The 15,480-nt window shown below is 53.5% G+C and overlaps 7 protein-coding genes across 7 annotated transcripts; 4 read left to right on the top strand and 3 right to left on the bottom strand.

Moving 5' to 3' along the window:
- Window positions 1-1,414: 1,414 nt before the first annotated feature.
- On the bottom strand, window positions 1,415-2,838 carry G647_06886 (uncharacterized protein; the record flags this gene model as incomplete). The annotated part of the gene is made up of 4 exons (XM_008731205.1): window positions 1,415-1,561; window positions 1,739-1,870; window positions 1,930-2,746; window positions 2,834-2,838. 4 exons carry the CDS (start codon window positions 2,836-2,838, stop codon window positions 1,415-1,417), a joined length of 1,101 nt encoding a protein of 366 aa, XP_008729427.1.
- An 868-nt stretch (window positions 2,839-3,706) lies between these two features.
- G647_06885 (40S ribosomal protein S14) lies at window positions 3,707-4,311 on the top strand (the record flags this gene model as incomplete). The annotated part of the gene is made up of 3 exons (XM_008731204.1): window positions 3,707-3,776; window positions 3,841-3,913; window positions 3,999-4,311. 3 exons carry the CDS (start codon window positions 3,707-3,709, stop codon window positions 4,309-4,311), a joined length of 456 nt encoding a protein of 151 aa, XP_008729426.1.
- A 290-nt stretch (window positions 4,312-4,601) lies between these two features.
- G647_06884 (uncharacterized protein) lies at window positions 4,602-5,822 on the top strand (the record flags this gene model as incomplete). Its single annotated transcript, XM_008731203.1, has 1 exon — window positions 4,602-5,822. One exon carries the CDS (start codon window positions 4,602-4,604, stop codon window positions 5,820-5,822), a length of 1,221 nt encoding a protein of 406 aa, XP_008729425.1.
- A 393-nt stretch (window positions 5,823-6,215) lies between these two features.
- On the bottom strand, window positions 6,216-6,851 carry G647_06883 (40S ribosomal protein S16; the record flags this gene model as incomplete). Its single annotated transcript, XM_008731202.1, has 3 exons — window positions 6,216-6,506; window positions 6,629-6,700; window positions 6,783-6,851. 3 exons carry the CDS (start codon window positions 6,849-6,851, stop codon window positions 6,216-6,218), a joined length of 432 nt encoding a protein of 143 aa, XP_008729424.1.
- Window positions 6,852-7,182: 331 nt separating this feature from the next.
- Window positions 7,183-7,759, top strand: G647_06882 (ribosomal protein L13; the record flags this gene model as incomplete). The annotated part of the gene is made up of 2 exons (XM_008731201.1): window positions 7,183-7,203; window positions 7,259-7,759. The coding sequence occupies 2 exons, from the start codon at window positions 7,183-7,185 to the stop codon at window positions 7,757-7,759; spliced, it is 522 nt and encodes a 173-aa protein (XP_008729423.1).
- A 188-nt stretch (window positions 7,760-7,947) lies between these two features.
- Window positions 7,948-8,911, bottom strand: G647_06881 (uricase; the record flags this gene model as incomplete). Its single annotated transcript, XM_008731200.1, has 2 exons — window positions 7,948-8,725; window positions 8,775-8,911. 2 exons carry the CDS (start codon window positions 8,909-8,911, stop codon window positions 7,948-7,950), a joined length of 915 nt encoding a protein of 304 aa, XP_008729422.1.
- A 1,401-nt stretch (window positions 8,912-10,312) lies between these two features.
- On the top strand, window positions 10,313-14,266 carry G647_06880 (uncharacterized protein; the record flags this gene model as incomplete). The annotated part of the gene is made up of 2 exons (XM_008731199.1): window positions 10,313-13,861; window positions 13,910-14,266. The coding sequence occupies 2 exons, from the start codon at window positions 10,313-10,315 to the stop codon at window positions 14,264-14,266; spliced, it is 3,906 nt and encodes a 1,301-aa protein (XP_008729421.1).
- Window positions 14,267-15,480: the final 1,214 nt, after the last annotated feature.

The following is a 15,480-nucleotide window of genomic DNA, read 5'->3' as shown; positions in this document are numbered from 1 at the left end:
CAGACTTATCTTGTCCCTGGTGAATGGACTGGCCATCGGTGGGCCAACATTATTCTTGCATCACCTCAGATCGGAGAGATGATCTGTTGCCCACAATCACAAAACATGCTCGCACCACCCGGACGGAGTGACCCCGGAGCGTTCAGACGGACAAGGCTGGATCACGAGGAATAAATAGAAACAACCCACACGGGGTCCATGGCAAATTGCCGGAGCCGGTGCTGAAACGGGATGGACGCCCAGAGGGGCAAGCGGGCTGGGCGAGTCCTAGCGAATGGGCGGGTCCAATCCGCGAATCCGCTTGAGCTTGAGCCACGCCTGTCCGGCTTTAATGCGCTTAGCGCGCCTCTATCGCACTAACAGAAGGCTTGGCGACAATTCCTCTCCGCGACGTCAAGCCGTCCTCGTAATCTATAACGAATTGGTTGGCCAGCAGCGTGGGAAGAGCTGGGCAGTCGGTCGAGTTACGAGTACGAGTAGGAATTTGCACGGAGTCAAGCCCATGTCCATGGTCGCGATGGGTGGTTGGCTATCTTGACACCCCGACCTGGACCGGCTACAAGGTACCCAGTCAACGTGTTCTTCATCCCGAGCACCGTGAATCAGAGGATTCTGCGGCAAGTCAATGCGTACGTCATGCTATGGACGCACGAAGACGAGTGGCGCCACTTCCTTCGGGGCACAGCGACGAGGCCCAACTACCGTTGACAGTAGTGGCCGTTGTCTAGATGGTACTCTGTACGTTAAAACATGATCGCCGTGACTTCGACCCAGCTACTCCATTCTCTGCGGAAATGCTCGGCCGGCGACCGCTGCCCAGATCTAAGTTCTGACCTGGCTAGCAGAGCAAAATAGCTAAATTGCCTGTTTGGGAAGTTCGTCAACCGCTTTCCGGTCGTATCGTCAAGGAGATAACACAGCGCAGGCAGGCTTTCCCGTCCCTTCCATTTCTAATCACGAACACCAGCACAACTTGTGTGACCACTTCTGAAAGGCATGGAACTAGTCGACACCCAATCATCATACTTGCGGTGATCGACGCTAATGCAATCAAACCAAGCGACGAGTTATGAGAGAACTTCAGCTGCGTAGTCAACATGCAATAGTCAGCCGTGCAAGGACCAATACACGCAGCTCATTGCTTTTGGAATCCGTGATCGTCTTGCTTGATTGGTCGTCAAATTGCAAGACAGTGCTTCCTGTTCCATCCCACAGAAGGAAGATTAATCTCTGCACTGACCGTGATCCTGAAGCCGGTGGTTGCCCGGCGCCACAGCTGCTTTGAGAGTGTGAGCTGTCCTTGTCGTTCATGATGTCAGCGGCCTGCATGCGTGCAAGCAGTGGACATTTTTCGTAATACCTATGGCCCTTCAACCCAGCTGACGTGCATGACACCCCGAGCAGAAGAAGTAGGTCAACTCGTCTTCAACATGATCTCTTTGATCATCTCGTTCCCAAGTCTTACAGCGTCGGGGAACCGGGGAGCAAAGTATTGCTGGATGCTCTCGAATCGGTCGCGATAAGCTTCAAATGCGCCAAACGAGACACAGTCGGACCACGCCTACATGACGACACATGTTGTTAGCGCTCAACATTCATGCATGCATCTATCACTGTGCCTTCCAATCTCGGGCAATTGGAGGGGTGATTTCAAATCACCATGCCGACCGACGACCGATAATCAATTCCACATCTGCGTATGAAAGGAGTCGGGTCCGGTCCGAGGGTGAGGACTTACTCTTGCCGCGAAAGTGAATTCGAGATCGTCTGAACGGAAAGTGTTATCCTCGATCGCTGTGTTGATGACCTCATCCAGCATGGTCTCATTGCGAAAGAGATATTCGGTAACGCCCAACCATATGCGGAATAGCTGTTGGTGGGACCGTCAGAAATAGAAACGTGACAACTTGCGATGGTAGGGCCACTCACAGGTGTAGAACAAATCATATGGTCGTACGGGACAATGCCGAGTTTCCACCAACAATCAACAATGCCCAACAGGCTGAGGTGGTTGTTTGGCGTTCTTTTATCTGGTCTTTTCGAGAGCGAGAACTTGTCCAGTACTTCATCGCCCAGCAACAGATTCTGATTCGCTGCGTCTTTGGAGAACACAGCGGCACCTGCAGTCTTGATCCTGCGAGATAACTCCTCTCGGTGACCGCCCAGCATGAGCTTGTAGAGTTCTGTGACCGACTGGGCATACTGGCGAATTTGCTGCTTAGCGGCAGGGTTGAGGATTGCGAGACCAGCGTAGACGTGCCACTTGTTTGCATAGATTCGCAACGTGATGTTGATCTTGACGTTCTCAATGCCCCCGACGTATCGGTCGATCTCCCAGGGAAACTGATTGTTTGCTGCCCATGCCGTGCCCATGCTCAGAAAGGCCGCATGCGTGACAGCTTGTGTGTCTGCTGTGATCCGATCATGCTTTTCGCCCGAGAGGAAGACGAAAGTCGAGTTCAGACAAGATAGGACCCGAACACAGAGATCGACACTCTTCTGTGTCGCGCGGTGTTGGATGACCACAAGAGGCTGACCCGCTGGGTCTACTGCTGGCCCATGTAGGGAATGGCAAGAGACGATTTCAACATCACCGGGCAGATACTTATCAAACGCAGCCAGCTCGGGGGCTTTACAGGAGGTCTGTCCACCAACTATAGCGCCAACTTTGGTTGACGGACCATACTCGGCGACGATTTTCTCAATGAGCTCAGCCTCGACGCTGTAGATGATCCAGTCGCTTGCTCTGGAAACAAGGTGACCATTGGGTAAGATATTTATTCCTTTCTATCTTTTGTCAATCATGTTCATCAACTCTGCTGATGACACGAACCTCATTCTCGTACTCTTCCCGGAGTGTTTGGAACTTGTCGGGACGGTCACAGGCGTTGACTCTACGTGCGATCTATCAGCCCTAGCACCTGACTGTGAAACAGGAACGCGTTTGATGTCTGCAATACAGGAGTCAGCTGAGGCTCACATTTGGAATTGATTGGACGGTGGCAATGCGGGTTGATCTTCAGACAAGGAAAAAGTAAGGTAGCGAGGAGTTTACATCAGTGATAGACGCCGGGATAGAAGGCAACATCAGAATGATGAAGCTATATCGCGAACGACCATGCTCGAGCCAAATGCACTCGGAGTCATCATGCGATGGTGAGGATGGACACAATTGGAACGTACCTGTCTGAAACCACATCGAGGCGTATCTTTAGAAGACTACGCAGCAGATGCCTACCTCCAGCCTGCTTGACTAAACCTCCTCGCATACATGCGACCCATGTCCCCCATCCCAATGATCCCAACCGTGATGTGCTCCATGGCAGCAGAGGCAAGACCGAAATTTTGCGTGTCTCAGAATTCAAGAGCTGTGCTGGAGAAAGAGCAGGTTGACGGCACAAAGCCGAATATGCGCTTCCAGTTCATCAAGAGGTAGAGCATGACTCACACTACCTGGCGGAGATGTGCCATCTTTATCCACGACTGATGTGTAGGGCTTCGAGCTGTTCTTGACAGAAAATCTCCCGACACGAAAGATTTGTTTGGCCCTGACGCGCGTTGGCGCCAAGAGGTGGAGCAAGCTGACTGGCTAAACCCCGGCTCCACTGCGACCGCACCACCATTTTCCACGTTTGAAATTCATTGACAACGAAATTATTTCCAACCTCCGCCTTTACACCGACAACACCACCAGTGACTCCTCAGAATGGCTCCCAAGAAGAAGATCGAGCGCGCCGCAACCGAGAATGTCTCGCTAGGTCCACAGGTCCGCGAGGGTGAGTGAACTGCAGGACCTGACCATGTATGAGCTGAGGGCTGATTTGAGATCTCGTCGGACAGGTGAACTCGTCTTCGGCGTTGCCCGCATCTTCGCATCCTTCAACGATACCTTCGTCCATGTCACCGATCTTTCGTAAGTGAAAAGAACAAGAAACGTCGAACGACACTTCCCAGGGAGGCTCAGATGGCCCATAGGCTAACAATCTGGATGATTCCAGTGGCCGCGAAACCATCTGCCGAGTTACCGGAGGCATGAAAGTCAAGGCCGACCGTGACGAATCCTCTCCCTACGCCGCCATGTTGGCAGCTCAAGATGTCGCACAGCGCTGCAAGGAACTGGGCATCACTGCTCTGCACATCAAGATCCGAGCTACCGGTGGAAATGGCACAAAGACCCCTGGTCCAGGTGCCCAGTCAGCTCTCCGTGCTTTGGCCCGCTCAGGAATGAAGATCGGAAGAATTGAGGATGTAACTCCCACGCCGTCTGACAGCACGAGACGCAAGGGTGGTCGCCGTGGTCGTCGTCTGTGAATGTGTGTGGGACTCGCTCGTGCATGGCATCTATTTTACTACTTGCACACCTTTGCGGTAGAACTTCAAACTCTGTGGAGGCAGGAATGTTTGAAATCGAGCACAAATACGCGAAGAACGGCTCCTCTGCCTGGTCTTCAGCCGGTGGCTTCCTTGCGACCAACGGTCGCATGGGGAAGTCCGGAGGCATGATGAAATAAATCAATGAAAGCCAAAAAATTCTCGCGACCTCCTCGTCCCGTAGACCGTCACCCTCTAACTACAGTATCCCGGCATCTTCAAGAAATAAGATGGCCTCGACCTTGATCATCCTCTCGCTCCCGCCCAAAACCTTTGTAGGCTTAGACTTGCTGTCCTTCAACTCCTCACCCAACTTTCTCGGCATCACGAAAGTTCCGTCAGGCCTCCACTTCCTGTACACAGGGACTGACGCGTCACTGTCAATCCGCCACGGCAGATGGCTGAAACTTGGCGCAACTGCAGAGACTCATGTCCTAAGTTGGAATAGGGATACTGAGAGTCTTGAATTGGTGGGCCAGAAGGATCCCTCCGCGCAGAATGCAACCTCTTTGGCCTCAAATGGACGGGGTCTGGTCGATTACGTTGCTCTACAGAATGCGACATCAGACTTGGCCGCTCGCGAAGCCGAGACTGAAGACGCTGATGATGGGAAGAATCGCCATTCACCAGACGAGGGCCGCGCAGGATCCACAGACTGGCCTGCCATGACCGCTCATGTCACTCCTTCCTTACTCAATCGCGTGCTATCCTCAGACTGGCTTGTGTCATCGGTCTCCTCGGCGCCAGATGATACCGAAACCGTTCCCGGCCTTTCGCATCTGGAGGTCTCCAATGTCCTTGACCAACTGCCGCTCAATCTTCTGTCTATCAACCTCAAGCAGACCTGGGCCGAGGGCGACGTCGGTCGAATCAGAACCGACCGGGCACGAGATCGAAGCTGGTACTTGAACCATCTTATCGAAAATGTCACCCCGGAGGGCAAGAACAGAGTATTCGGTGCGCGAGAAATACTCGGCGAACTGCAATTCTGCTTCCTAATGGTCCTCACTCTCGCAAATTACAGCTGTCTGGAGCAATGGAAGCGCTTACTTTCTGTCTTCTTCACCTGTCAAACGGGGTTGGATGAGGTCGAGGAGTATTTTGTGCAGATGCTCAAAGTCCTACGGCTACAAGTGACACATGTCGAAGATGTCGAAGGCGGGCTGTTCGATCTCAAAGACGAGAATGCCAGTTCCTGGTTACGGTCGCTGTGGGCAAGGTTCAGGAGTGTGGTAGATGAGGCGGCCGAGGGGGAAAGGGAGATGTTGAAGAAAGAGGTTGCCGACCTGCAGAAGTTGTTTGAGGACAAGTACGGTTGGCAGAGTGAGCGGGATCTTTTACGGCGCGGGATGTTGGAATTGGAAGACGGCGAGAGGATCGAGGTGACTATGCCCGGTGTTGATGAAGATGAGGAAACCGGCGAGTATGCTCCAGTTATTGTGGAAACATAGAGCGTCAGCGAGGACAGGCGCCATAAATTTCGATGTCGACGACTGTCTGCAACACAGTACAATGGAATACCCTATTGAACTGAATAATTGTGTTTCGCTCGATTGGTGGACGCAAACCCTTAACTGGGTAGCCGTCACGTCGCAGTTGGGCGCCGCTTTGCTTTCTATGATAGCACAGCAATTTCACCCTTGATTTTGCCGACTCATGCATGCTCCGTTCCCCTCCGTCAATGCTGGAACAAGCCCAAGCTCGCGTCACGGTCCTGGAATCCACATGATCCCCAAGGCGTGGACATCCTCGCCGGAATTCACCAGCATCACAACCGCAGCACAATCCCCAGCCATTCCATTCGCACCACAACCGCCATCGCCGCGCACACCCGCATGAGACGCTCAACGATACGATTTTTGATACCGCGCCCTGGCGCCGGGACCACCAAACTTCTTGGGCTCACACCGTCTGTTGTCCGCAACCAGTAACGTACGATCATACTGCACCAGCGCCTGCTTCAGCTGGTTCTTGGTGTACTCGTCGACGTATTTCTGGTAGTAAGCCACGATCGACTTGGCGATGGCCTGGCGGATGGCGTAGATTTGCGAGGTGTGGCCGCCGCCAGTGACGCGGACCCGGATGTCGACTTCGCTGAAGCGCTCGGGGCCGAGGATCAGGAGGGGCTCGTAGACCTAGAAATCGCGATGTGTCAGGATCTGCCTGGGACGGTGGTGGTTGGAGCGGTTTCATTCTCGGATAAGGTGGTGGACGGATTTTTAAAGTGTTAAGTTCGTTCTCTTTCGCTGTCTCTTACCTTGAAGCGGAGGATTTCAGGTTGAACGAGGTTGAGGGGTCGGCCATTGACTTTGACGAGGCCTTTGCCTTTCTGTTGCCGCATTATCTGGTCAGTCCTTGAATTCTTTTCTTCCCTGTTTGACGCTAGGAGGCGGTATACTGGGGTTGCTGACCTTGCAGTGGGCGACTGCCGTGGCTGTCTTCTTCTTGCCGAAGCACTGTACACTCTGAGGGGCCGACATGATGACTGACGGCGAGCGCAGAGTTGATACAGTGGAATGGTAGTGTGTCGTGCGAACTTTCGTCGTGGTCGAGGAATTTCGCAGCGCAAGTGCGGTGGGCCTCGCCAAGTCCAGTAACCAAGCTAAGCCGCATTTGGCGCTAGTGGAGTTTCTTCCTCCCGACAAACGAAAGCAAGCTCGATGCGATGCGACTTCTTCTTTTCGCCGGAAGAAACATTTTGATATCGACTCATCCACCACTTATTAGGACGGTTAAGCCTCGCGGACTGTCGGCGAATCTGTCAGCCGGACGTCTCCTCGGTCTCTGATGTCAAGATAGCACTAGCCCGCCATGTCGCAAACGATAGGCAAGGTATACTCGCTTCTTTCATTCAGGCCTGGAGAGTAGAACTAATATTACTTGGCAGACCCGTCTGGCCTACTCCCGCACATGGCACTACATCGACGTAGGCAGTGACTCTCGCTCGCTGGGCCGCGTGGCTTCCAGCATTGCGACTTTCCTCATGGGTAAGCATAAACCCATCTACGATCCTTCGACCGACTGCGGCGATTACGTCGTGGCCTGCGGCTGCCACGACATCCACGTTACGGGCAAAAAGCGCCAGCAAAAGCAATACTACACGCACAATACGCGTCCGGGCTCGCTAAAGCAAATGTCTATGGAGAAGATGATCGAGAAATGGGGCGGAGGTGAGGTGTTGAAGAAGGCCGTTCGGGGAATGTTGCCGAAGAATCGACTGCGGGACAAGAGACTGGCGAGATTAAAGGTATTCGAGGGCACGAAACATCCGTACAAGGCGAATATTGTCAAATTTCAGGGCCGACCATTCACGGGGGATAAGCCGGAGACGGGCCCGGTTATGGCTGCAATTGAGGCAAGCAAGGATGCGAAGGAAAGTTCTTTATGAGGGGAGATGGAGCTGCTTTGCATCGCAAGGGCGTTTGGGAGAACGACCGGCAGAGAGAAGCGTCACTTTGCAGATTTGTATGAATATCATTGCGGGTATGTGTACACTTTGCTTTATGGTTTGCTGGATGACGCCGCCGAAAAACCCCAAAACTCCAACTCGTCCCTCCTGTATCTGGCTGGGTTGGTCTACAATTTCGCGGATGGTACAAGCTCATCTCGTGCAACTGTGCACTTAATCAGACCGTTGGGGTCCGACTGCGGAGCGTAGACTTCCGCATCTTTACCGGTATTCTTCAATCCGTGGTGCCAGCTAAGGTCGATTTCGAAGTAGTGCTTGTTAGGCAGTGAGTAGTCGACTGTCTGAAGAAGAGGTTGAGCAGCCAGAATCTGCTCGCACATCTTGTACATTGTGTTCTGCACGCTCGGGCTCTCCTCGAGCGCGAAAAGACGGAAGGTGATCTCTCGCGCTTTGCTCCATGTCTCATCGAACTTGACGACGTTCTTCTTGACGGCCTCCAGGCTGGAGAAGGTTGACCAGTTCCAATTTGCATCCACCGATGTGCTGAGGATACGATCCCAGACTTCGGGGAGTGTGGTGAAGTCGTTGCGGACAAAGGAGTGGAATTGTGAGCCCGTACTCTTCAGGACCAGCAAGTCGGAGATGCCGGACTTGAGCTCAATGCCCTTGCCTTCGACAACATCTGCTTGTACCAGTCTCTTCTCGCTGCTGTCGCGGAAGAAGGAGTGAGGATGAGGCTTGCCGTCTATGGTCATGCGCGTCCACCTGTGTTGGATGATGCTGATGTGGGCCGTGTGGATGTGTTTGTAGGTTTGGATGAAGTGGGTGCCCAGAATGGAGGCGAAGAGCTCAGGAGGGTGGACGGGATTCTGCTTCGCCATAATGTAGGTAGTGTTCTTCATCGTGTCGGTTGCGACCACGACGCTGTTGTCGGCTTTGGTGTATCTACCTCGCGTCAGCATTGCTCAGATCGTCAATGACCCGGAGGACTCACGATACATCTATCTCGCCCTCCAACAACACGCAGACAGTCATCTCGTAGACTGTGTGTGTTTTTGTGGCTTCATCTCTCTCCACCTTGTACAGACGGATGTTGTCCTTGCCATAGCGAGCTGCTGCGAGTCTAGGCATCTTGGGTATGTGTCTGGACTGATGCTACAACGGCTGCTGGTGCTTCAGTGGCTCACAGTAAGCTTGCTCGTTTTGGGTGAATAGATGTCTTTGTTCGCCGTCTCCTCCGTATAGTACTGGTCACAGCTTTATCTTTATAGAACAATGGCATCGACTTTCTTATCGGAGGGGCAACGCGGTCAAGAGCAAAATTGAACGACGGGAGTCACCAATTGCACGAGCGTACATCGCCCAAGAGTTGGTAAAATGTTGATCACAGATTCCTTGAGCGCAAATGATTGGTGTACCGAGCATGAAGCTCGCTCGTAGTCGCAATGTCGTACAATCCCCAGCCTGACGGAGCTCGCCGAGGCGCGCCGGATATGCACACAGGAGCTCGGCCTGCAGATGCGGCGCTGGCAAACCGATCTCGAATCTCACCTGACGGGCTCAGCAGCGGAAAACAGCGCGTCAGTTCCTCGCCGTCGTGCATGTGTATTTCAACACCGCCTTGATATGACACAACGGGTGGTCTACGAGTAGGTACCTAAGTGGTCTGTTCTGCTGGATTCTGGGTATGACGTTAGCGGTGGGGAGGGGTCCTCAAGGCATCTGACAGGTTCAAGTTCCTTTTGCTCATGCTGAGCCGGAAGAACGACGAGGCGATGTGGTCAGTGATTTAGTACGAGGTACCGGGCAATGAGCAAAAGGGAAAGGAAAGTCCCGATCATAGATGCACCGGCGATGTTGACCAAGAGTGGTCAGCAGCGGGAGGCAGCATGGAAGCAGGCTTCCAGTGGCTTCCCAACTCGCACAGCATCAGAGGCCTTCCAGGCACTGGTGCCCCTGGCATGCCCCTACGGGTACCGCATAGGTGCCACAGTCACAGGAGCTGGCTAGATCGAGTGCGGGGAAAGCCTCCCTAACGTTAACGGGTCAAGGTCGAATCTGACTCGGCTGCGTTGGCGTGGCTTGACGATTTGGCGTTACAACTTCAGACCCAGATGCATGCACGATCTGAATTGGGCTGTGTAGAATGATAGACCTCCACCAACGTCGCTCATTTCTCACATCTTCAGTACGACGCATCCGGCCATCACGAATGAACACGACAGACCATAATAGATTTCTCTTCTGCAACGACTCGCGCGCGACCGCCGCCCTTCCCGTACAAGGCAGATCGACGGTGACCACGGGTACATTGCACATCGAACTGCCGCTACACAGAGGTCATGAACATATCACCAATTTTACAGCTCCTATAGACCGATAACCCCGATTTATCTCGACCTCTTCGACTGACCAGTCATCTCTTTCCTTTCCCGGTCGAACCGGTCGAACCGGTCGATGCCTATGTGTGTTCTTCGCGCTGCGATCGGTCGACAACCCGCCCATTAGAGGGACGATACCCTTCATGGCTCGATGGCCTCTTCAGACCAAGCGTCAGGATACTCGGTGACACCCACTCAAGGACGCTTCAACATTCGACACACCTCTAGGAAGAGCGATGACTTTTCCGCCTTCACACGTCCCTCGGTCAAAGATGGCCGCTCGTTATCTGGAGGAAGTGCACAATATGGTCAGAAAGCCTTTATCTCCTCCCTCACCCCGACCAATCCTCCCGGTAGCTTCAGCACCGACCTGAGAAGCGCCATGCAGTCGGGAAGGACGACGCCTCAGACCGAAGTTGCAGGTGTAACCTTCTCGCGGTTGCCACCACCATACAAGGACGGGGATGGGCAGATTACATCCGAGCAGCGACAGGCTGCAGTGCGTGACAAGATTGCAAAGGAGATGAAGATAAAATTGGGGACTGAGAACATGCTTGAAGCGCTCCTCAGCAAGAACAACAAGCAGACAAAAGAACAGCGACAGCGGGTGGAGATGGAGCTGGGCTCTTCCAACAGGAAGTTGGCTGAATTGAAGCAAGAACTCGACCAGGAAATCATGCGCTCTCAGACTCCCACGACCCCTCCGCAAACCAGGCTCTCCAGCTATTTTCGAGGCAGTCCATTGAAAACCCCTCCACTTGGTCAGAACCAGGAGCAGATGCTTGCGGAATCTATCGACAGCGAATCGCCCACAGTGGTCTTGACTGAGACGCTCCAGCAGCTTGAGGCGGGCGGAATGCCTCCAGACTATTACATTGAACGCGCAAACGCGCTTGTTGATCTCCTGAAGCGCAATCCGGGCCTGAAGTATGACCTCGCCTGGAAAGACTTTAGTGTGCGTGTTCAAATGATGTTGCTCAGCGAGAGCTCAGATGTCATCGCCGCAGGCTACAGAGTGACTCGCCATGCAATCGCCGATCGCAAGTCGCTACAGACCATTCGAACGCTCCACACCGACGAACTCGTCATTTTGTCCATGGTCAAGAAAGCCAATGCCTTACTGGAACGAGAGCAAGCCGTCAAGTTTGTACGAGCGTTCTTGGACGTCAAAGATGGTGTCTATGAGATATCTCGCGCCGTGGTCCGAAGCATAGTTGCCGTTGCCGAAGCTGCTGATGACCGGTTGAAGGATATCTGCCTGTTGACGTTGGCAGAGCTTTTCACAAAGCATACAGAACTTGTCGTTTCAGCGAACGGCATGAGCACCCTTACCGAGGCGCTGGCAGATGGATCCTTCCCTGCCCCAGAAGGCCTGGTGGCTAGCTTCCTCCATATCCTTGACCACCCTCAACAACGCAAGTATCTGCACACTGGCCGAGAGTTCGAAGCAATGTTTGCGCCTTTCACCGACCCGTTACTGCTCAATGGCAATGAGGAGAAGCTCAAAACGTGTGCTCAGGCAATTGCCGCAATGCTCAAGACTTGGCCTGGCTTCCTCCTCCTCGCCATGAATGGTGCTTCACCTCTGCGGTCGCTGATAGATTCATTGGTCTACCCCATCACTCAGTCGCGAGATATCGTTCTGGAACTCTTCTTTGACATTCTCCGTATCAAGCCGCCTTCTTGGTCAAGCTCATATCTCGCGGGCAGGAGACTCACCACTTACGGGAGGATCAACACATTGCCGGCCGAGCAGCCCTCGCAACGACAACTGGTGGATTACAACGCCGAAGGCAGGTTTGATTTGACGTGCCACTTCTCAGCCTTTGTGTTGGCCGCCCTCTTGAAGGCTGGCCTAATCCCTGCTCTGGTAGATTTGATCAAGCTTGAGGAGGATCTGGCGTTGAAGAGGAAGACGACACTCCTGCTCACCGAAGTGCTGAAGCTTGCTCACCACACCTTACCCCAGGCTATGAGCTCCGGCGTTCAGGTTCTAGGCGACCTTGTGCCTAATGTGCCAGATTACGGCTCCGAAAAATCAGCTATCAATCTGAGCATGATATACCAGATTGACAGCATCAATCGCGCGCTCAACAAGACCTCTGCCTCAGCGTTCGGGCGAGGCGAACATGTTGATGAATTGGCTGTCGGACCACAGACCAACGAGAGATCCAAATACACCGCGTTGATGGACGGCGACCAATTCCGGCAAGCCATGGCCGACAGTCAGGTAACAGGCCATTCGCAGTATATAAAATGGAAATGGGAAATAATCCAAGGCCTGGTCGAAGGTCCGCTGACAGTCCCGAAGAGGTTGGAAGAAGCGATCAGATCGCCGAAATTTATGAAGAGGCTTGCGGGATTCTTTCGCCCTTTCAAATACAGGTTTTCCACCATCCGGAACACCAGGCCTAACCAACGCTATGTTCGCACGGGTTGTGCGTTGATGAGAACGTTGACTCAAACCTCAGTCGGAATCCAATATCTCGCCGAGAACAAGCTGTTACGGCAGATTGGAGAGTGCCTTGCACAAGTTGATCCACACAGCGGGATCACTTCGTCGAATCCATTGTTTGAGCGTCATAACATGGCTGAGACTTTGAGTGGGGGTTATTTTGCCATGCTCGGTGCCTTGAGCCACTCTGCCGAAGGAATGCGGCTGATGGAGCAGTGGCACATGATGGATATTTTCTACCATCTTGTCGAGTTAAGAGATCGCGATGACCTGATTCGCGCACTTCTCGGAAACATGGACTACACCCTCGATACACATCTGCGGGTCATCCTTTCCAAAGCTCTAACATCTGGAGTCAAAGACATTCGCCTCTTCGCCACTAAGCTTCTTCGGCGCTATGCTGTTGGGCGGGTCCAGTATTCCTCTGGATTGCAAGACCGCTCAAGCTCTCACTGGGCCGTGCGACTTGTGCTCACACAGCTGTACGACCCAGACGTCGAAGTCTGTGAGGTCGCAGTCAAGATTCTGGAAGAGGCTTGCAATCAACGTAGCCATCTGGAGTATGTGGTCAAATGCAGGCCATCGCTCGATCACCTGGGCGAGCTAGGAGCGCCTCTTCTCTTGCGCTTCCTGTCCACCTCTGTCGGCTACCGATATCTCAACGGGCTCGACTATATCACGCAGGAAATGGACGATTGGTTCTTGGGCCGCAACGACGCGTATGTTGCCCTGGTCGAGGCTTCTATCCTGCGAGCATATATGGACGGCAACACCCACAAGGTGCAGTTCAACGACGAAGCTGTTGTCGACTTGCATGAAATTGGGATCGCACCCCCGCATTTCTATCGCGAACTCGCGAGGACGGAGGAAGGATGCAGATTGCTGAAGCAGTCTGGCCATTTCTACGAGTTTTCATCCACCATTCGAGATTTCCGGCTCGACGAGGAGGATCCGGAAGTCCTGACGAAAGTGAAAGGGTGTATGTGGGCCGTGGGCAATATAGGCTCGATGGACCTGGGCGCGCCATTCTTAGAAGAGGCGAATGTGGTCAATACCATTGTGAGGATCGCAGAGGGGGCGGAAGTCATGTCGATGCGCGGCACAGCTTGCTTCGTCCTCGGTCTGATATCACGCACACTTCATGGATTCGAGATGCTTGCAGAGAGCGGGTGGGAGACGACACTAGACCCGCGAGGACGATCCCTTGGTCTGTGTTTACCCCGTAATCTCGAGACTTTGTGCTTGGTAAGTCCGGATACTCGTGATCTGGATGTTCCCGTGCTGACTGGTCAGAAATCGATTGGGTCTTCGACTGTTCCGCAGTCGCCATCGGCACAGGACGATGTCAAATACAAAACCGCTACAACAGACGACAACCCGGTCCGGGCCAAAATACTCAAGTCCATTGTGGAGATGGGTAACTCAGTCATGTACAAAAAGGCCGCTGGCGATCTCCATACCCTCAAGGTTAAACAACCCAGTCATTTCGGCGATACTGAGATGTTTCGAAAGACGCTGGTCATTCTGGAGAGCCATCATTACCGCCTGCAAGCACGGCATTACATCTTGAACTTGTTCAACAAGGGTGTGATGCGGAAGATTATTTTCGATGAAGAGATGGGCGACTCCACCGGATCCGACACGGGATAGGGGAGCCAAGCAGGTGAGGCAAGAAGCTCGTCGAAGCATGAGAAGAACATGGATCAAATGATCACTATGGTTTTCCTCGCGCCCTGAGGCTCGTGTCCACCTGGGTTAAAGTCTGTACTGTGTACGAGTAGGAAGGCAGCTTCTGGGCATCGGGTCTGAAGCGGGCGAAACAGGGCGGCGGATTAGATGTTATGTGGCCATCTGCCAGAATCATGAATTGGGTATGGTTTCTGCTCGGCGCTGGTGGAGCAAGTGTTGAAGGACGGCCTGGGTGCTCGTCTGCATCCGGTAGCAGGTAGCAGTCGTTCCAGTGGCTGTGGCTGTAACCTTCAGTGAGATGGTACTCGTGTCGTCCAAGTGGAGAAAGCCGGCGGCGAAGCGCGTGGATCATTCAACCACTGCAATAAAGGACTGGGTCCTCCGTAAGTACTTCTGGGGTCATCTGCTCCGAGAAGAATGCGAGTTAGTACCTAGCGAGTACTCCGTACTGTGATACCTCGTACTTGTCCGCTGTCTCGGAGCTCGCTCGCTCGCTCGCTCGGTTGTCATGTGCACATGTGCCACACGACAAGAGATCGATGATGGCATGGACTCGATGCGGCATTGTGCGCTGCCAAGCCTTTCACGGGCCCGCCGGCCTGGAGCATGGAGGCGAGGAGCGTCGTGGAGGGTTCGCTGAGCGTTCACTGAGGGCTCACTGACAGCTCACTGAGGGTCTGCTCAGCTGCGGTCCTCTCATTCTTCAGGGTCCGGTGCCGCAAGCGATTCCCTTTTCGTGCTGTGCTACATTCATCACCGTTATTCTCGATCCCTTCGTCAAGTCCAGATCCCGACGTCCCCTCGACATTGTGCCCGCATCTCGGTTTTCTGTGGCGAACAACGTCTCTCAGTTTGCGGCCGTCCACCACGGCCAATCAATGATTCCTCCTTGTCGCCAGGACGCTGATGGATCCTTTGTTGCGCCATGACTCGTCCTGCTCATCACGCAATTAGCCATGCCCACGGTTTGGTCTCTCCACCGGCCGGGCACCACAGTCGCCGCCGCGCTGGCTCTGCTGGCCTCGGTTCCTGACATATATGCGGATCATTACTTGGGTCTTCGAATAGGCGTGCGTTTACCGCAAGCTACCATACCACTTACTGAAGTCTGTTGAAGTCTACGACGTCGTTGATCTCTCGATTTGGCGGCCGTGTTCATGCACCTTGCCTGCTTT

This window comes from Cladophialophora carrionii (assembly GCF_000365165.1).
Source record: "Cladophialophora carrionii CBS 160.54 unplaced genomic scaffold supercont1.5, whole genome shotgun sequence".
Classification (NCBI taxonomy): Eukaryota; Fungi; Ascomycota; class Eurotiomycetes; order Chaetothyriales; family Herpotrichiellaceae; genus Cladophialophora; species Cladophialophora carrionii.
Note: the sequence above shows the minus strand (reverse complement) of the source record. Positions and strands in the feature narration are given on the sequence as shown.